The sequence below is a fragment of the Lemur catta genome, chromosome 8 (assembly GCF_020740605.2).
Source record: "Lemur catta isolate mLemCat1 chromosome 8, mLemCat1.pri, whole genome shotgun sequence".
Classification (NCBI taxonomy): domain Eukaryota; kingdom Metazoa; phylum Chordata; class Mammalia; order Primates; family Lemuridae; genus Lemur; species Lemur catta.
Genome location: NC_059135.1, coordinates 47,680,057 through 47,701,659, shown reverse-complemented (window position 1 = coordinate 47,701,659; position 21,603 = coordinate 47,680,057). Strand labels below are relative to the sequence as shown.

The following is a 21,603-nucleotide window of genomic DNA, read 5'->3' as shown; positions in this document are numbered from 1 at the left end:
GAAAGTCATGAGTAATGCATGCAAAATATCTAGAACTCAGTTGATCCTTAAGAGATGCTAATTCTAAAACTAGTGTAAAAAATTGGAAACAGCAAACATAGACAACATATTTCTTGTCTATATATTAAAAGAAAGAAAGTAAAAAAGTCTGAGTGGCACAGAACATGTGAACACATCGCAGTTGATGCCGTAGAAGTGCATTTTAAAGGCACAACAGTGCAGCTCCTATCCCCAGCTCCTATTCACCTTCTCCTGATGACTCACTTACACTCCTATACTTCTGCTGGAGGTATTTACGTGTTCTGTTAATTGTTTTTGTAAGAGTAAATAAAATAGGAAGAAAAAAAATCCAAATTAAGTAGAACAGGAAATGTTAACAAAAATTTCCAGGCAGTATTTACTATCAATAAACATCTATACTTCAGCTATTCTTTCTGCCTAGAAGGTTCTTTCTTCCACAGGAATCCACAAGGCTGGAACCCTTACTTCCTTCAGATACCTGGGTAAACATCGCCTTATCAGAGAACTTTTCTGTCCTTCCTATGCATGCCCCCCACCCAACCCCACTCACTCACTCTCTCCTTTCTCTGCTTCACTTTTCTTCATAGCACCTATCACCACTGGATAGAAGACAGATTTGTTTGTCGTCTTTCACATCCTCCGTAAGAGTGGAGACTGTTCACTGTTTTATCTCTAGTATCTAAAATAGACCTGGGCACCTGATAGATGCTCAGTAAGTATTTGTAACATTTAAAAAACAATCTACTTTAAAAATCTTTATGGTCTTAAGTACTCAATAAAAAGAATGGTTTCCCATTTTTACATGTAAAAGTTAAGAATTAAGGTTAAATTGAAGAAAGTAAACTAAAGTTTCTAGTCTACTATTTTTTCTTTTTTAGCACTCCTTAAGATCAAGGTTGAGATAAAAAAAAAAAACAAAAAAAACTCTTATTTACTTCCTTGAGGGCTCATAGCCCATGTGCTCATTAAATCCAATTTGCTCAGCTCATAGTTCTGTGAAATGCACTATGCTTATGATAGTCTCTTACCAATGACACCAGCTTTTAACCTCCATGGTAGCAGAAAACACTAAGCTGTCTTACTCAACTAATACTTTTGGGGAGAGGCTGGAGAGGAGGAAAGGATAATATATGTTTACACGGACTTTATTGTTATTTATATATGCCTGAAAGCTAAACATTAAGATGGTGGTTCCACTATTGTCAAACCCACACATGGGCTAAAATGGACTGTATGTACTTTTAAAGTGAGCAAGCACAGGAAGTCTGTTCAGTAAGAAAGGTCAAATGTCTGTCAGCAAATCTAAGATCTCAGAGGCAATATTTTATTTCAAAAGTAATAAATACTATGGTCACATATTAATTGGTGAGAGTTACAATGATGAAAGCCTTTAAAACTCATAAAAAAAACTGGAATGATTTCACAGGCTGTCCGTATATCTCACAATTTTATGTTTTCCAATTACCTATTAATCTAAATTAAAAATTAAATACACATTAACTCACCAACAGTGATAAAGATAACTGTAATGCTGAGAAAAAGCAATAATCACAAAGAATTTCAATTAAATGTTATCAAGCAGTCCAGAAGTTGTCCTAATTATAAACAATGTAGCTGTGTAGCAGTTTAAAGACTAATAATATACACCTAGCTTCACCAAACCACTTTTGAAAAAAAATTATACATTATCTATTTTGTTCAAAACATAATATGAAACTTGTAATAAACCCTCTGGGTTTTTTTGTTTTTTTTTTTAAAGGATGACCACCTGAAAAAGGTTCATTCTCAGCACCATTCTGATACCTATCTCATTAACAAAGCAAAAATGTCTGTAAACCTAAAGGGTTAACCTATTTTGGCCTTCAATTACAAATGAAAAACCACTAATATTCATTATAATAGTTTAATAAACAATTAGAAACATTATTGGAAAAAACACTTTATCAATAAAAAAAAAGTCTCTGATTCAATGAGTATTTGATCATTTTATTCACAAAATATAAGTAAGACTTACATCCTGTTCTGGTGAAACTGTTCTCTTCAAATAATTTTATGTGGAGGACCATGAGATGTATCAATTATAAAACATGTTACAAAGAAAACATTTTTAAAATTTACAAATACAAATCAGTACTTTATACAAGAATTCTCTATAAAGTTCACCAATCAATGTAAAAAATAATCTGTTTCAACCTAATATAAGGCATGTCCAGTTTGTGTCATTTTGTAGAATTATTTTTGCTTTGTTGGGGACTTTTCCCTTCGGCGGTCCTGATTTTTCTTTGATTCTCTGGATTGTTCAGAGTATCTGCTAGATTTTTCCCATTGCCTCTCGGCACCATTCTGATACCTATCTTCATCACTTCTAGAGCCTGAATGTTTTCTGTTTGTTTCCCTTGACTTTGATCTATCTTTTCTTCTAAAATTTTCACTGTCCTTATTTCGGTGTCTGTGCCTCTCATTCTCAGAAAAAGAATTTCTCCTCTCTCCTCTCCTCTTTTTAGGATCACCATGCTTATTTTCCAAATCTATGTGCATTTCTTGGTCTCTGTCATTCACAACTCTACTGTAATTATTTCGTTCAGGAGGAACATCTCTGTCGGACATGTATTTCCTTATGGGATCTCTCCAATTTGGATCTCTTGAATTTTGATCTCTGTGTTTTTCCGACCTTCTCTCTCTCTCAGTCCTTGTTTCCTGGTGCCTTTGTTCTAGTCTTCTTTCTTCGTGTTTCCTATCATTTGTTTGTTGGCTCCTAACCAATTCATCTACTTCTTTACTTCTGGTCTTCCTTTGTCTCTTCTTTCTTGTTTCTTTAGCTGCATTTGTAAAATGAAACACAGTTAGTTTTTGTTTTTGTCTTAATTTCATAATTTAACTATCACATTTACTGATATATTGTAGATTTATTAATTCAGATAAACTGGATGCAAAGCCAAGTTGATTGAATGGAAAGTATGATGACAGAACATTTTACAAAATGCGTAATTTTTAAGAATATACCGTATCTCAACATTAGTTACACCAAAGTACTATTTTAATCTTTAGACTCAAGACAGTAAGCAGAAGCTTTAAATAAACTATAGAAAATACTGTAAAACTTTGTATGAAGTGACTAGAATGGTACATTTCCACTTACAAATTTTACCTAAAAATGAAAATTCCAGCCCATGTGTGTATATCATATGAAGTATTATGCCAGGTCTGGTACATAATCAAAATACCACAACCACACACACCAGCACCATCACTTCCTAAACGTGAGAGGAATAGAACTGGGTTTGCTTGACAGCACAAACACACATATCTCAGATGAAAAACTCTTCCTACAAAAAAAACAACAGTTCTGTTCTCTGACGCGATCATGGAGGCCCTGGCCGCACTAGTAAGAGAAGGTATGTTAAGATATAGTCACAGGCTTGATGATAGCCACAAAGGCTTGGTTTCTGAAAAAACTCTTCTAAAAATGCCTTCAATAATTTAATTTTGCTGATATAATCACAAATATAAAATAATTATACTGAAATAACATCACTTTAAGCTATAAAACAGATTTAATCACTTTATCTGTGTTTTTTAATTTAGGTATCTAAATAAAGGTGCTGAAATGACCCAAATTTCTGTCAAATTGACACATACACAAAAAGAGGAAAGTATGGTAGCAAATTGCCTCTCTTCACCCTAACTCTACCCAAACCGCACTGTGCCAACCTCTCGTTTCTTCTGCTAAATGCCTACCCTTGGCACACAGCACAGTCAGTTGGTCTGCCACTAAGGACCTATTTCTCTGGTTCCTATCGAACAGCTCAGCTGAGCTGCAGCTACCCAAGCAGAAACCATCTGGCTCTGTGCTAAACCAACGTCTCTCTGACCCTACTCCACATCACTCTCAGGGCTTTACTGACATTAAAACCCAGCCATTTAACAATATGCAATCTCCTCTCCCTTTGCTATGTTTGCTTTACAATCGCCTAATTTGGGGGTAGTTCATACTGCTTTTATGCTATTTAATATTTCATTAATAAAACAAAGTCCTCTACTGAAATTGTATAATAAATCAAATTAATTTTGAATCAGCAAGTTTCCTTATTGCAGCAATTCATGCTGTGTTATCATCTGTTCTCAAAAGGATATCATGAAATAACAAATTCTGTAGAATTTAAAAAGGCAAATGTTTAATGAACAATGTTTATATATTTCAATTCAAGAATAAAAGTTCTTGTAAGCAAATGGAATCTTGCTCTGATAATACAAAACACAAAGAGCCCCACAATTCTGGATGCCACATTCTTTGAAATGTTAGTAACAAGCTAGGGAACACAAGTGCAAAGATTAACCTTCTAACTTAAGGCTACAGGGAAAAGTACTACTTCAATGAAATACGGCATTAAAAAAAAAAAAAACAAGAATGACATGCATTTTGGACAAGCAGACAATCCTTGTTTAGACCAAGATACTATGACGGAAGAAAGCAGAGTTGACCTTGTGTAAAACAACACAGACCTTTTCAGAAAATGTGAAACAGAATCGAACTTTGAAAAAATCTTTTACTGCAGGATTTCCACTTCTACGTAGGATAGAGAAGATAGTAAAAAACCTGTGCTCCTGCGGCAAACAACTCGAAATGCCAGATAAAATTTTTAAATCTTCCGTTGAAAGGCACTAAAGATCTGGAACAACTTGTGATGCTATAACGGAAAGAAGTGCTCAAAAAAAGGATGGGGATAGATCGTCAAAAGTACACAGAAGTCAAGCTGAAGGAACTTCTAACTGCCAGAGCTGAAACGATTTGAACAAAACAAATGATTGTATTGAACTTTAACCCACAGAACAAGATAAATAATGCTGAGTCCACAGTGATATAAATATATGGTTGAATAAATAAATAATCGAGGAAAGGACAACTCTTTCTTACAGAAGAAATGCAATTACTAAATATAAAAGAAAATAGAAAAATAGAAAATTATAAATATTGATACATTTTATTTTTGGTGACCATAAGCTTGATCACTTGAGTAAGGTGGTGTCTGCTGGATGTCTTCATGGAAACTGCTTTTCTCTGTAAAATTAATATCTTGTAGGGAGATAATTTGATACTGTGTGAATCTTTCTCTTCCAGCTTTTGCTTACTAATTTTAATATCAGTCTTTGGATCTTATCTGCAACACTTATTGCTGTGGTGTTTTTCTAATGGTGATTTTCTATTTTTCTAGTGATAAGATGCACTAAGAAGGACATATCATTTCTATGGTATTCTTGCCCAAAATGCCTAACCTCATTCTAATCATGAAAAACATCAAACCTCCATACTGAGGGACAGCTATAAACATAAGTGACTTCAGAAGTGACTAGGCCAGTAAGAACAAGGAAAGCTTAGAGGAACTATCACAGACTGCAGAAGACTGAAGAGAATATAATTAAATGTAGGAATCCTAAAATAAGGAAAAGGACATTAGGGGAAATACTGGTCAAATTCAAACAAGATCTGTAGTCTAGTTAAAAATAATGATCCCCAATGTTAATTTCCATCATTGAACTATGGTTATGTAAGATGCTAACATTACGGGATGTTGGATGAGGTATATACGGAAATTCTCTGTGCTGTCTTTGCAACTTTCCTATAAAATTCGTTCAAAATAAAAAGGTAAAAAGTAAAAGTCATCAGAGAGCTACTGAAAAAATGAGGACTAGAAGAGCCAAAATTGATGAGAAGGCAGAAGCATAGAGAAGTAAGCTGACATTTATAGCCACTTTCTCTCCGGCAGCATCTGCTGATTCGGGGCTGCTGCTGAGGGGCAGGAGACAGCAGAGCTCTGGAACCCTCGCAGAGCTAGAGAGACAATAGGGCTGGTTATTTACAATACATGTATGTGCAAAAGATACATATCCAAAATACATAAGGAACTCCTACAAATCAAAAGAAAAGATGACAATAGAAAAAAATGGACAAAGACTTGACAAGTCACTTAACAACAACAAAACATTCAAATGGCCAATAAGATATAAAACGGTGCTCAACTTCAACAGTGACCAGGAAATGCAAATTAAAACTAAAACCACAATGTAATACCATTACACATCCAACACAATGGCCAAAATGAAAAAGACAATCAATGTGAAGTGTTAGTGAGGCTGGGAGCTACTGGAACTCTCATACGTGGCTGGTGGAGTGCAGACTGGAATAACCACTTGGAAAACTGGCAGTATTTACTGAAGCTAAATACATGCACATCCTACAACACAGTGATTCTACCTAAAAATATATATACCCAATAAAAATGTGCACATATTAATAAAATACATAAACACACACACATGTATATAGCTATCAAAAGACAGGTACAAGAGTACACATGGAAACACTTTGTAAATCTAAATGTCCATAGAGTGAAAAGTGTAAATATACTGTGGTATATTCACATATTGGAAAACTATAGGGCAATGAGAATGGAGGAATCTCACAAACATAATATTGAAAAAAATAAGCCAGACATGCAGGAGTCCATAATATATAATTCTAAAGTTAAAAACAGGCAAAACTAACCTATGGAATTACAAATCAGAATAGTAGCCACCATAAGGACGGAAGGGTAGTAACTAGGAGAGGGGACACAGAGAACCTCTGGGGTACTAGTAATTCTTGATGTGGGTGCTAGCTATATAGATGTGTTCTCTTCATGAAAATTCATATAGTATCTCCGCATTACAAATATAAGACACTATAGACTGCAACAGTGATAGATGATTATTTATATTATTAATTGTGGCTTTTCAACAACTGAACTCTAAAATAAATAAGCAATCAAATTATTTTCTTCTCTCATTATAAATATCACCAGAAAAACACTTGTCAGAAAAGAGCAAGATAAATTATGAATGAGCTTCACTACCTGGGGCAGAGCTGTGACTGCTGGTAGATGAAGAACCGCTCTCTTCACTGGAAGACTCTGAACTGCTGTTGCTGCTGTCAGAATCAGAGTCTGAATCAGAAGAGGAGGATGCTGAAGAGGAAGATGGGGAGGATTTATTTTGCTCAGCATCTGGTTTCTGTGCCACGATGACCTTTGGTGTATTTTTTAGATGCTCACGCAATTCATCCCTAATGAAAAATACAATGTTAGATTCTACTTCAAAGGCAACTGTGAGACAATTTTGTAAGTTGAAAATAAAATTCTAAAAATAATTCTTACGTTAAACCTCCAAGACCTATAGAAGTAAAGAAATTAATGGCAAACCGAGTGTTTCTTGGATTATCTCGGGGTAATAATCCTTCAAAGAATGGCTGTAGGGTTCTAAAAAAGGAAAGAAAAATGAACAAAAGAGAATGTATTGCTTAAAGACAAAAAGGCAAAATCTTTACACAGTCAATTTTCAGATTTTCTATATGTTAAATTACTAAATGAAGTATGAATAAGCGGTTTATTCCATTTATTAGGTTAGGCTACATGCTATCGAAATGAAATGAATATGGTCAGATAATAATTTACTAAACTTGATCTCTACTATTATGCAACAGAGGAGATTTTTTAACAATTTTTTGGTATGCAAACCAATACACATAGAAGAGATAAATGTATAGACACACATATGCCTACACATGTGAATATATGTATAGTATGTATGCATACATATGTATTTATATACATATGGAGTTTGTACAAAAAACGTTTAAAACCTCCTCTGCTGTGTGTACGTATATTATATATATACACATGCACTCATACACAGCATGTGCAAAGCAATAGGGGAGAAGGGGAAGTAGTCAACAAAAGGAAGATATCAAGGTTGAAGACAACATATAATTACAAAACCTACGAAGTAAAATGACCAGAAAGATAGTAACAATACAGTTCCACTACTCAGTGGAATCAGGGAAAACTGTCTCATAGAAAAAAGAAAAATACGGAGAAAATGAATGTTTAAGAGTTTGCTAGATAGATCAAGAAAAGAGAGGACTGCCAGCAGCGGAAACACGGGTAAGGAGCATGAAAGAGCCAGAGGCGCTTAACAAGCCTGGCAATTTTGGTGTGGCAGCAGTGCAGCTTGCTGAAGAGCACACAGATGAGCCTGGTCAGGTGGACAGGGGCCAAACACGTGGAGCCAAGAGAAGTGGATGGAGTAGTGCAGAGACAGTTTATAGACCTTGGTGAACTTAACCCTGGAGAGGCAGGCTGAGGAGGAGACAGAGACTGAGGAGAGGAAGGAGAGAAAACTGAGGAGTCACAGAGAGCAAGTGGTCGACTGTGTGAGTGAGGCAGAGGAGTGAGGGGCCGGAAGACTGAGGAAGACTACTACATTTGGCAAGTGGTCATGGAGAAATGTGAAAGGATAATTTCAGTAGCGTGAACGGTGTAGAATTCAATCTAAGAGGCAACGAGCAATCTGAATAAATAGGAAATAAGGAAGTTGAGAGAGATTACGTAATAGTTCTGGCATAAGACGCTAGTTCCATGTAATAATTTGAACAATTACATGACTAATATTTATGTGTATATATTCATAATTGTCCACTGATAATAAAGTATTAGTTATTCTAAGGCTTAAAATAAGAGTAAAAATGAAAATAAAACTATAATTATCACTAGAGAATTCCAGTGAGCATGCAAAAATAATTTTGTGTGTTCTAACTAAATTAAAAACATATTAATTCTGCATTCTTTCCACCTGAACTAAAAACCATTATAAAAGTTGCATGTTGTCCTATGCCACATAACATAAGGTTCAGAGCAGTGACTAATGGATGAAGTCCTAGAGGGCTTAACATTTGCTTTTACGAGCAGAGGTGGACTTATGTCTACTGAAGTGGGGGAAAACCCAAGGTCAGTGAGAATAAAAAGTGCTTAATGAGAAACTTACTCATCCTTTAATCTTGCATTAAGTTTAGGGAGACCCATATATTCACACAGTTCCTGGAAAAATATTTTGACAAAAATTCTACTGGATGATGTGGTGGTTTCTTCACTAAGTTTTATACATTCAAGAACCTGATAATTAAAATAAAAAAAAGGACAATTTTATTTTGATTTTCAAAAGACAGGACAAAGTGACCAGTATTGATAAGTTTAAGTGTTTCTCAAAATTATGATTTATTCTATTCTTCAACCAGAATTATCTCTGAATATCTTCCCTTATGCTGACATAAAGTTTAAGATCACTTCTCTAAACTAATTTTCACAATGTTAAGATGTTACAGAAATAGATTTCATTCTCTTTCTTGAGTAATGTGCTTTTTATAGCAGGAAAGATATCCTGCCTTGAGCATGTAAAGTTGAAGCAAAGATTACTAGCTCCTAAACCTCACTCATCAAAATGTGGTATATATGAGGGCTTGGGGCAAAATGCCACTTAGAGCATTAGGCTATGGTTTTGTATAGTACATATAATACACAATAAAAGTAGACAGAAAGAATGATGGCTTATTCTGAATACTAAGATTGTGGCTTAAAAACTGAAACTCTTAGAGAGATATTTCAGGGCAAATAAAAATAAAAGTAACCTCCAGTTTTTAAGGGTTATGTGTTCAGGAACCCATTTGTTTGTCAATTGTTTAAAACTTTGACTTCATTTCCTCAAAGAGGGGAAAAAAAGAAGTCAAAAATTATTACAATTAGGCTCCTGTGTTAGCTTACAAATGCCTATTAATGTAGCCAGACATACTTAGTATTTAAAGTACTACAAAAATTTATCTAATGTTTATAACCTTGATGATACTGCCTCATTCTACCATTAGGTATGGTATTCTACAATGTGATCCTCATCTTTCTTTCCTCCTGGATATAATTTCTTTTTTTAAAAAAAGTTAACTCCTTTAGTGACTTTGCTTTTATAACCACACAGGCAGTGGCTAAATAGTGATGGCTGAATGAATAGCAGCTGTACAATAAATGCCAGCTTAATGGATGCATTTCAAATTCTAATCCAGTGCACATTTCCCCGTCAAGAATTTATCTTTCCTTGTTCTAAGTATCACTACACAATACCCTCCCTGTCATTTACCTAACCTCAATGTCTGCTAAAAAGAACACATCCCACTAGGACAATCATTCCTTTTGAATCTTCACAAGAGGACCCATTGAGAGTTACTTCCTTAGGAAACAGGGACAGAAATTCAGAGGAGGCACATTTGCCATCAAAATAATGGCATATGTATATATGAGTGTACACACATTAAGTGTGTACACAGAGAAGATGAAAATCTGTAATATTTTCCCTGAAAATACTCCTAGGCATCACTATTAAAACACACTGTGATGTTTAGAGTTCATATAATCCAGGATAGTATTTCTTATGTATTATTTACTTAGCATTTTGATTCCATGTTACATGAACATAATCTAAAAGATAGCAGTTCTACTAAAAGTTTACTACACATTGAATTTTAAAGCACATTTCCTAACAAGATAAATATGGATAGCTTATACTAATACCTATTAAAGAATAACAGGATATTAGGAAAAGAGTATAAATATTGACCCATCTACTTACACTCCATGGAAGTGAATCAGTGTATAAAAGGTGAGCAAACATCTTAGCAACATTTCTCAATTTGTTTGTTTCCAAGCGATGGATGGTATCATATTGTTCTTTGAATATACTTTCAAAAGATTCCATGTATTCTTTTTTTAGCATGCAAAATCTCTAATAAATAAAAAAAACCCTGAATGTCAGCACTATTAAAAATTCAATGTCAATTATGAACATATTAAATCCTCCTAAATTTACTGAATCAAAACTTAATATCTTATATATCTTCAATGAATATACATTACATCACTAAATCTTTGTGGTGTATGATGCTCAAAAGTAGTTAATATACATGGCTTCTATCTACCTGAATTTATATGCTAAAACAAAATGATACATATAGCTGACACATTCATCTGTATATGTACACATATATTTCTACCCTGTGGGTAGAGCTTGGATTTAAAAAAATAATTTAGCTCATGCTTTACTTGTGTCGTCTGAACATGTACTTAACTTTAGTAACTGCTTTGAGAGTTTGAAAAGATAGCATTTAATTGTCCTCTATTGGGAAATTGTTACAAAGCATATAAAATTTCAAAAAGTTCTAGAAAAGTGATATGCAAAGTTAAGGCACTGCAAAAATAAAAAGAGAAAGGAGGATGCTGAAGAGAGTGGGAAACCTAAGAAAGAAAGAGAATAATTTGCTTTTAGCAAAGATATGTTATTATATTAGACCACACCACAAAACAGAATAATTAATTCACAATATTCATGTTATGAATTCCTTTAATGTATCTATTAAATTCTGCCATGAAAAACAACGATGGAACTCACCCCAGCTAATAAGCCAAAAAATTTCTCATATGTCCTTTGTTGGGCACAGCAATCAAGTATCATGTTGCAGAGTTCTTTCTATTTGGAAAAAATATTACATTAATGATTCAAAACACAATGGGGATCTATACTGTATAATTTACCAACAGGATAGCAACTGTCTGCATTTTTAAGTAAAGGTTTAAAATACTTCAAAAACTCTCTGAACTTAAGTAATTAGGACAAAATAAAAACCTCAATCTACCTTCAAGCATACAATTTTTGAAAGCCTTTGGTCTGGTTGACAGCTTCCACAGTCATTTATGCTAATCAGATTAATTATAAAATTCTAAATTCACATAAGTATGAACCACTTTAAGAAAACCTGGTATATGAAACAGATATATCAGGGAAAGATGGCATATATTGCATTCTTAAAGGATTCTATGCAGAACTTTCTTAAATATAGTCTTACCAACACAACATCTAACAGTTCATCTAACAATACATCTCCCAAAAATACAAACTCAATTGCTAAGGAATATATTTAGTAAGTATGGAAAAGGCGGAACATGATGTATCTTTACAGACTCATAAATGGGCACAACTTCAATGTTAACATAAATTACCTTCTGGTTGACAAAGAAAAGATGTATTTAAAAGAACAACAAAAAACCCCACCTCTGTGGCTGAATTTTCTCACCTCAAAATAAGTGTTATGCATATAGATCTATCTATAGATGGATCTATCCAAGTAATCATCCAATAACTGCTGGAATAATACATTGTCCAATCAACTATTTAGATACCTTGAAAACCTTTCTCTGAAAATTCTGTTGAATTAACGATTAGGAAGTACCATCATCACAACTAATTCATATTTAACTAATAAGAAATTTTTAATTAACAAATATCATTTATTAATTCCTAAAATAATCATAACGAAATACATACTGATTATAGTAATTTCATAGATGAAGAAACTCAAGTAACATAAAGTGAATAGAGACAAAATGAAAAAGGCATAAATTCATTCTCTGATCACCACTATAGAACTGACTAAACATCTTTTCCTTTAAAACATTTCTCAGAAAGTTAAAAAAAAATTTTTCCCCAAATACAGTAACTAACAATGTTGACATTTTGTCATATTTAAAAAAATGGGATGCAACCTAAGTAAAAATTATAAATATTAAAAAAAAAACTAGGTCAATAAGCATTTACTGCACATATCTATGTAAATAGTTTGTGTCAGAGACTCCAGGGGAAGGACTCAGGGCAAGAACCCAGAGGAAGCATAGAACAGACACTCTAAAAATTGTGCTGTTCAACATGGCAGCAACTAGCTACATGTGGTTATTTAACTTTAAATTATTTAAAATTTAAATTTTAGTTTCTTAGTCACATTGGTCACATTTAGAGCACTCAAAAGCCATGTGTGACTAATGTCTACCATACTGGAGAGTAGGGAATATATTTCCATCACTGCAAAAAGTTCTATTGGATGGCATTGCTCTAGGTGCTGGTAATTTACTCATGGAACAATCTATTCAAAGGCCTTGCTTTACAATTACGAGGTTCCTTTCAGATGCCATTATATTGCCATATTTTTTAAAATTGGTTTCAAATTATCTTAATTAAAAAATGTTTATAAATGTATAAGTTCTGAAAAGGTGTATTCTACCAAAGTTTTACACAGTATTAAAAACTTTAAAAAATTAGGCTTTTCTAAATTCTGCTAAATTTATGTTAACTTGATACATTAAACTTCATTTTCAACTTTTTCTACCAACATTGTGTTTTATAATAATATAGAAGTTAATTGGGTTTTAAACAATAAAACATGGTAATATGCTGATAGCACTGTTAATAGTCAGCACTACTTGCAAAACAAATTACTCTCTTCCCTAGACTAAATGCAATTATAAGTTATTCCCTCTGGCTTATAATTAAATATTTTAACATTTTAATTAAATATTACAGCAATTTTAGGAGTCTTTTGAGTGTATGAAAATAGATGCACCAAAGATTATCAAACTATGTTGAGGTTAGTTCTACAATAACTCTCCTCTGGATTAATATCAATAAAATTTATAATTACTTAATTATATGCCTCAAATAATATGACAAGATCATACAGTAATTTCAGTGTCAATTATAATTTTAAAGATTAATTTACTAATTTATTTCCTTCCAATGATGACATACCGAGTGCAGCCAGAGTACAAATAGGTACTCTATTATTAATATACCAATAAAGAAACTTTGAAAGGGAAAATGTTTTAAATTTGAATAGAATAAACTTTTCTCAAAATTCCATACCATGGCATTTCAAGAATGAATCTATAACTTAGACAAAAGATTTGTAAACTTTTTCTGTAAGGGACTAGTTCGTAAATATTTTACTGCTGGTCTTATAAAACTACTTAATCATGCTGTGGTATGAAAACAGCCATACACAATACATCAATGAATGAGTGTGGCTGTATTTCAATAAACTTTATTTATAAAAACAGGCAGCAGGTCTGGGCCAGTCTGTTAACCCCTGTAACACATCATATGCAAAGCTTTAAGACAAAGAACTTACATCTTATAATCACTTAGCTCAGATAATCAAGAAGACCTAGAAGAACTAGAAACTAAACGGCCTTTTAGGGCTGATACATTCACTCCAGCATCTGTGCCTGGTCTATCGTCTACCACATGTAAAGTAAGGTGTGAAAAACAAAACCACCAAAGTGTTGGCGCAGGTTCTAAGGACCTAAAACCTAAATGGACAGGGAGCAATATACACAATATACATTAAAAAAAAAAAACCTGGAAGAAAAAATAAGACTCTATCAGCCTGCTCTTTATTATCCTTAGCATTAATATTCTGATACTGTGAGTAGTGAAGTATGTGCCAAGTTATAAGACAATGAGTTCCACGGGGCTAAGTAGGAGCTATATGTACTTTATAGATTGCTGAATCCCTGACACCTTGCAGAATGCTCGATACATAGTATATGCCGAATACGTTTTTTGTCGAATGAACATAATGAATGAAAAAAATAATACAGATTCTTCTATATCCAACTAGAGCAATGTTAACAACATGTGCTGTGATCTTTGTAATTTCTACCACAAAAGAATGCTTCAATGTATAAACAAGATGGGCCAGGTAATTCATTAAAGAACAAATTTCCTATTGTATTTAGGTCGCAACTGGATTTACAGGAAAGCACTCAGAAATTATACGTGAAGTGTGGTATTTCAGGACTCTTTCTCTTTTCCCACATCTCTTTTAAGCAGACAATGTAATTCACTGGAGTAGCATCTATGAAATACCCCAGGGTTCCTAAGTTTTGAGTTATTTTAAAATTATATAAAAGCTACTTTTAAAAATGAATATTTAGCACTGAGTTATTGTTTCAATTTGTGAAACCTAACTACTAACTGTCTTAAATATTTTTATGACCAACATATATTTCACAGTAGAAGAAAAGTATCAACATACTGTTTGACTTTCGGGGAACTCCATTTTCAGCAATTTGTGAGCACATTCTTCAAAATCTAAACTGTGGAGATAAGATGATCACAGTAGGTTAAAAGCTTGCAGCATAAACGCTAGCACTCTTTTATATATAAGAATCTTATTTTAATAATTGTTTTGAATAATCTTTTAACTATAATTTCATATTAATATATCATGTATATAAAGAAAACATAGCTCTTAACTCTAAAAGAGTGAAGTACCGACACATACTAAGACATGGGTGAACCTTGAATTATGTTAAGTAAAAGAAGCCAGACACAAAAGGCCATAAATAGTATGATTCCATTTACATGAAATATCCAGGCAAATCCACAGACACAGAAAGTAGATTAAGGGAATAGGGAGTGATTGTTCAGGGTTGTTTTAGAGTGATGAAAATGTTCTGGAATTAGATAGTGGTGGTGATTGTACAACTTTGTGAATATATTAAAACCACTTACAATCATGCATCACTTAACAATGGGGATACTTTCTGAGAAATGCATTGTTAGATTATTTCACCACTGTGCAAACATCATAGAGTCTACTTTAATAAATCTAGATGGTATAGCCCACTATACATCTAGGCTATATGGTACAGCCTGTTACTCCCAGGCTACAAACTTGTACAGCATGTTACTGTACTGATTATTGTAGGCAACTATAACACAATGGTAAGTATTTCTGTATCTAGCTAGACGTATCTAAACACAGAAAAGGTATGGTAAAAATACAGTATTATAGGCCAGGTGCGGTGGCTCACGGCCTGTAATCCTAGCACTCTGGGAGGCCGAGCCGGGTGGATCATTTGAGCATAAGAGTTCAAGACCAGCCTGAGCAAGAGCGAGACCTCATCTCTACTAAAAATAGAAAGAAATTATATGGACAACTAAAAATATATATAGAAAAAATTAGCCGGGCATGGTGGCGCATGCCTGTAGTCCCAGCCTCTCAGGAGGCTGAGGCAGGAGGATTGCTTGAGCCCAGGAGTTTGAGGTTGCTGTGAGCTAGGATGACGCCACGGCACTCACTCTAGCCCAGGCAACAGAGTGAGACTTTGTCTCAAAAAATAAATAAATAAATACATACATACATACATACATACATACAGTATTATAATCTTAAGGGACCACCACTGTATATGGGGTCTGTCATTGACTGAAATGTAATTATGTGGCACATGAATATCATCATACACTTTAAAAGGGTGAATTTTACAGTATGTGAATAAAATGTCAATTTTAAAAAGGCAAAAATAAAAAGAAAAAAGATGAAAGTACATACATTGATTTTTTATTATTCCCTCAAAACAACCAACCTCAAGCCATAACTAGTCAGATAAAAGGGTTTATATTATATATGATTTTCTTCATTTTTAGGTAAAAAACCAATTTAAAAGTGTATAAATTTCTCTCATTACTGCAAATCATGTTATGCTTATCAAATGTTCTTCTGCTACAATCTGGTCACTAAAGTACAATGGTAGTAAATTCTTATGTGTTAGCAATATCTTTTCCTTCCAACATTAAAGGATAATAATGGCACATAAAGAATTTATTAACTGTTCTGATTTGATAATCCAGTATTACAGGATAAACCTAAGTACACTAAATCTCTGGAACTAAGTCCCAGATCTCAAAGAGTCTTTTCTAATGCTCAAGGTATTCATGAGAGCTAGGTATTCTGTTCTACGTTGTTTTGTTAAATAAATCTAAAGAAGAAAAAGATCAATAACTATATTCAAAAGCTTAGATAAACAACAATGAGGACAAAGAAATAAAAGCTTTAAAACGTTAGTTTTTTCATAAATATTTATAACTAGCTCAAATGTATTTTTTTCACCCATCACAAATGCACACCTAAATTAGTGACAACTGGAGGTAAAAACACCTATAGGATACTATCCTGATTTAGGTTTATACATAGTTAGGATTTCAGAAGGATTTAGAGATATTCTGATTCAACCCTCTCGTTTTTATAGATGAGAAAAAAAAAGATCATAGGTGTTTGTAAAACTTGTTTCTGGCCACAAAGTCCCTGAAAGTAGGACTTGAAAATGCTTACACTTTCTCACCCAATATTTCATAAACAAAGGCTATAATTAATATTTAATTTGAAAAGCAGTTTCTTAGAATATATTATGTGTTTAGCGAAACCAGGAAAAGTCTTAATTAAGAAAGGAGCAAACATAGGTTAAGTTTCTCATGCTTACATTATCATAAAATCTCTGTGTGGAAGAGTAAATGATATACTCTATCATATTATAACTACATTTACTTTTACTAGATATTACAAACTTATGTACTTCTCTTCCAAGTCAGGAAGAGGTGAAAGATGCTCCAGGAGCTCAGCATGACATCTAGTGCTTAATCACCATTTTTGCAAGTTATCTTGGTTACTACCCAATCACAGGGGTTCCACATTTTATAAAACCTAAGTACAAAAATAGCAATTAAACAAAATAACTTGCAAGGAAAAACATATGCTTTTACAGCATCCATATGAATTGAATTTAAAATATCTTTAATATACTTCACCTAAGAAATTAGCAAACTCTATTTGCTAATTGCTTATTGATTCAGAAATAATGCTAATATATTTGCATCTTTTGTAGAATGTTCAAATCCTCATTCTTTTGATAATAGCAGTATAAAATTATCACCCACTGAAATATAATGATTATGAATTTAGTTTTGCAGTTCATCTGTATTTCTCAGCTTCTATTATTTATTTGGTTTTATAAGCACAACAGGATAATAATCCAGAATGGTACAAGGCAATGGAATCAAAAGAAAACTAAAGTGAAAAAGAAACCTACCAGGAAAGAGATTTCATAACAGGTAATATTAAACAATAATCTAACATTAATATTAAACTATAGTTGATAAACTTCAGTAATATAGCAATACCAAAAGTATAAAAAAAAGATAAGACCTTTTTTCTAGACTTTATAAAAACAGAATTAGTATTCAGACAAAAACCTTAGAATTTATGAAAAACAAGTTGGGTATGGTGACCCACATCCATAATCTCAGCACTTCAAGAGGCTGAGGCCAGGAGTTTGAGACCAGCCCAGGCAACATACTGAGGTCCTGTCTCTCCAAAAAAATTTCTTTAAGAATTAGCCAGCCATACTACTGGTGCATGCCTATAGTCCTAGCTACTCAGGAGGCTGAGGCAGGAAAACCACTTGAGCTCAGGAGTTCGAGGCTGCAGTGAGCTATGATCACACCACTGCACTGCAGCTTAGGCAATGAAGAGCCTCATCTCTTAAAAAAAAAAAAAAGAAAGAAAGAAAAAGAAAAGAAAAAAGAAATTTATGAAAAACAAGTCAAGTAGCCAATGAAGAAATTTCCTTCATTTACTAAGTGAAGTATCAAGGATAAAGGTAACTAAATGATAGTCTATTTTCCTTTTTGTTGTTTTATTTTAAAAGTATTTATTGACTTTCTACACTAAGATTGTTTTTAAATAACACTAATTATAACATTAAATGAATTAAATTTTCTTGGTATTTTAGTTTAGGTTGCTAAACCAAATGAATTCCAGGTTTAACACAAATTAAGTGATGGAAGGAAAAAGAAGACATTTACTAAATTACTGGGCTCTTTATATGATGCCAGTTTTTAAGCTGTGTTTACAAATGGTTTTGTTGACATGTGCAATTGAAGAAACTTTAAATCGAGGAGAACACAGTAGTCCATCTCCCTCTGATGTTACAGCTTCAATAATGCAGTCAGACTAGAACATCATTTAAAAGTAAGAACAGAAAAGCATTATTTTCAATAGCAAAGACAACTGTGTAGTTTTATGTAAATAATATAAGGTAATTTAAAGAGCCATAACAGCGAGAAGATAAGAGTATTGGTGAGATCAGTCAACAAAGAGAAATAATGAAATCCTCCCACAATTCAGTTGCCAGAACAGTTTTGTTCCCAAGATTTTCAAAGGTGAACTGGGTTTGTATGAGATGCCCTCACAGCCATCTGAGTAGATAATTACATTCTATGCTTGATTCCTAGCCTGGTGTACTATAAACACAAAACTTTTGAAACAAATAAAAAACTGGAAAAACAAGACACTAAGAAATCTATAATCCAACCTCCCTCAAGATTATCACTGTTGATATGTTTACGTATTATTTCCAGAACCAGCCTATTTTTATAGTTAAAATAATACCACAAGCACAGTTCTACATAGTTATATAGTTTTTTCCTACCTAACACTGTATTAGACCATTTGCCCACATTTAGAACCATTCTCCATTAACCTAATTTTCACTGGTGGCACAGATTGGACACTTTCATTATTTGTGCTGGAAAGTAAGACTGTCTCCAAGTTTTTTTTTTGCACTAAGCAATTCTGTATATAATTCTCTGTCAATGTTTATTTCTTTAGAAATATAATAATGAAAAACAAAGGCCAAATGGCACGGACAGTAAGACTTTGATTCACATTACACAGTACTGTGACTATAGGAAATAACAATGTAATCAGATTTTGAATGCTGTCACCATAAAAAAATGATAAATGTTTAAAAGTAATGGATTTGGTAATTACCCTGATTTGATTATTATAGAATGTATCCATGCATTGAAATATCACACTGTACCCCATAAATATGTACATTATGTGTCAGTAACAAATTAAAAGCTAATTAACAAAAAATTAATTAAAATTAATAAAGTTTTAAAAAACAAAAGAACCACACATAAGATAATAGTGACTGCTACTAGGACTGGTACCACTATGTAATAGTGGCTGTTACTTGTCTCTTAATGCTCTAATTTTTCAAGTCTTTTATGTGAATCAGAGATTTATCAAGGTTGGGTTTCTTTTAAATAATTATTCAAAGAGCTTCCCTTTAACTCTTCAAAGTTAATGTTAATAGCAGCACTAAAACAGTAAATCTGCTGCTTACAACTGATTGCTGTTGGATTTCTAAAAAAGCACAAATGAAAGGTCAAACTCTATTTAACAATATCTACCTATAATAAAATATTTCTCATTTTTTACACTTTAGGTTTATATGAAAAAAAATTTAATGGTTTTCTCTTTCATGTGAAAGGCAAAGAAACAGGTAAGGATAAGCCCCACCCCCCCCAAATTCCAACCAATGTTTTACTGTGTAACATTCCTCTATTTGAAGATGAATCTAAAGCCAAAAAATTTTCAGACTGAAAACAAGACTTCTGCTTATGAATCATCATTGCTATTACATCATGCTAAATGAAAATATACTAAACTTAGTAACAAAACAAAGCTAAGAACACACTTCTCCTCCAGTATAAAATGTAAACACTGTGACCACTAAATCAATAGGTTGATTTATATACAGAATAACAGATGCGCTAAGAGTTTAATATTCTCATTTATTTCTTTTCAAAACCAAATTCACAGCCTTCAAAGGGAACAGGTTTTGTTTTCATGACATCATAGTAGTTCTCACTTAACTTTACTTCAAAGCATCCTCAAAACCTTAAGTCTAATTCCCATTTTCATTTATATTCATGTACATCTACATAGCAAATCAGTGTCCAAAAGTCATCACAACAGCACTTCTCTGCTTAGAACTAGAAACTGTTAGGAAAAAAAAAATTTAAATTTCCATTATCCAATTAGATACTGTGCTACCTTGCAATATAGAGTTGTTTTCAGGTCTTTATTAGTGATATTTAACTATAATAAATGACATAGCTAAAAAAGCACTTAATTATGTAATGCAATTAGACCTTCCAAATAAGTAAAGACTTTTTAAAGTAAAGAATCAACTGTAGGGAACTATGAGCTTGAGTATGGGATAAAGGTAGAAACACAGGTGATTTGAGAATGAATGCTGAAATGGTATCTAGTTTTCTGTTATCAGATTCTAAAATGTATCCTCGATCTCCTTACCAATAAATAAATCTTCTTTATCAATCAATCAATCAATCAAGGATCAACTAAGCTAATGTCTTACCTTGACTGAATAGCAAGATAAATTGTACGACGAAATGAGACCAGATTAATTTCTGTTTTGTCATGAATAGTCACTTTTTGTCCTGAAAGAATATCAACATAACAAAATCATAAAACTGAAGAATAAATGTGAAGAACTTAAAATGTATCTCTATATAATATTTTCTTTCATAAATTTATTTAGAATTTCTCAGAATTCAGTAATATTCTTTTTTAGTCTCAGTATTGTAGTAGAAAATTAATATTAGTAGTATAATTAGTATTTACAGAATTCAAAGTAAGTATTTCAAGTCTTTTGCCTTATCAGAATGTTAGCTAGAAGTCCAGAACCAAACCAAGAAAATGATTTTTTGTTTCTGTGTCATCTGCTCATTCTGACATTAAAGGCTGCACACATGCTGTTGCTTGGTAAAATATTATTTCTAGACTTATAAACAATATCTTGATAATTTAGAAGAACTATAACTGATGGATAGATATTCAGTTTCAGAGAACACTGGATCATCATGACAGGCTAAATGGGTCCATCATAAATACACATATTTGCCAAGATTTTCTCTTATTTAATACATGAAAATTTTCCTTATAAATATTTAATAGTTTAATTGAACAGCATTTTCCCATAAAACAAAGAAATTCTGAAGTAAAATATAGTACATGGATAGTTAAAAGATGATTTCAATAACGAAAACATTAGAAAAAGACTTACATCTATTTTTTACAAAATATATCACAAAAAAACAATTATACTGTAAGACAGAACTAAAGCATGTTATACCCTAAAAGGGAAAGCTATACTTTTAATATTTTGAAATATGTAATACAGTTTA

The 21,603-nt window shown here is 32.8% G+C and overlaps 1 protein-coding gene across 2 annotated transcripts in view; it reads right to left on the bottom strand.

The window, feature by feature from the left end:
* Positions 1 to 1,986: 1,986 nt before the first annotated feature.
* CWC22 (CWC22 spliceosome associated protein homolog) overlaps positions 1,987 to 21,603 on the bottom strand; it is a 56,117-nt gene continuing 36,500 nt past the window's right edge. For both annotated transcript variants that reach the window (XM_045559847.1, XM_045559848.1), the window contains exons 13-20: positions 20,775 to 20,856; positions 14,798 to 14,858; positions 11,323 to 11,400; positions 10,507 to 10,659; positions 8,878 to 9,005; positions 7,212 to 7,313; positions 6,912 to 7,120; positions 1,987 to 2,840 (exon numbers count right to left, since the gene is read on the bottom strand). In XM_045559847.1, the coding sequence (XP_045415803.1) occupies positions 2,254 to 2,840; positions 6,912 to 7,120; positions 7,212 to 7,313; positions 8,878 to 9,005; positions 10,507 to 10,659; positions 11,323 to 11,400; positions 14,798 to 14,858; positions 20,775 to 20,856 (1,400 nt within the window). In that variant the 3' untranslated portion in view covers positions 1,987 to 2,253. The remainder of the gene's footprint in view (positions 2,841 to 6,911; positions 7,121 to 7,211; positions 7,314 to 8,877; positions 9,006 to 10,506; positions 10,660 to 11,322; positions 11,401 to 14,797; positions 14,859 to 20,774; positions 20,857 to 21,603) is intronic.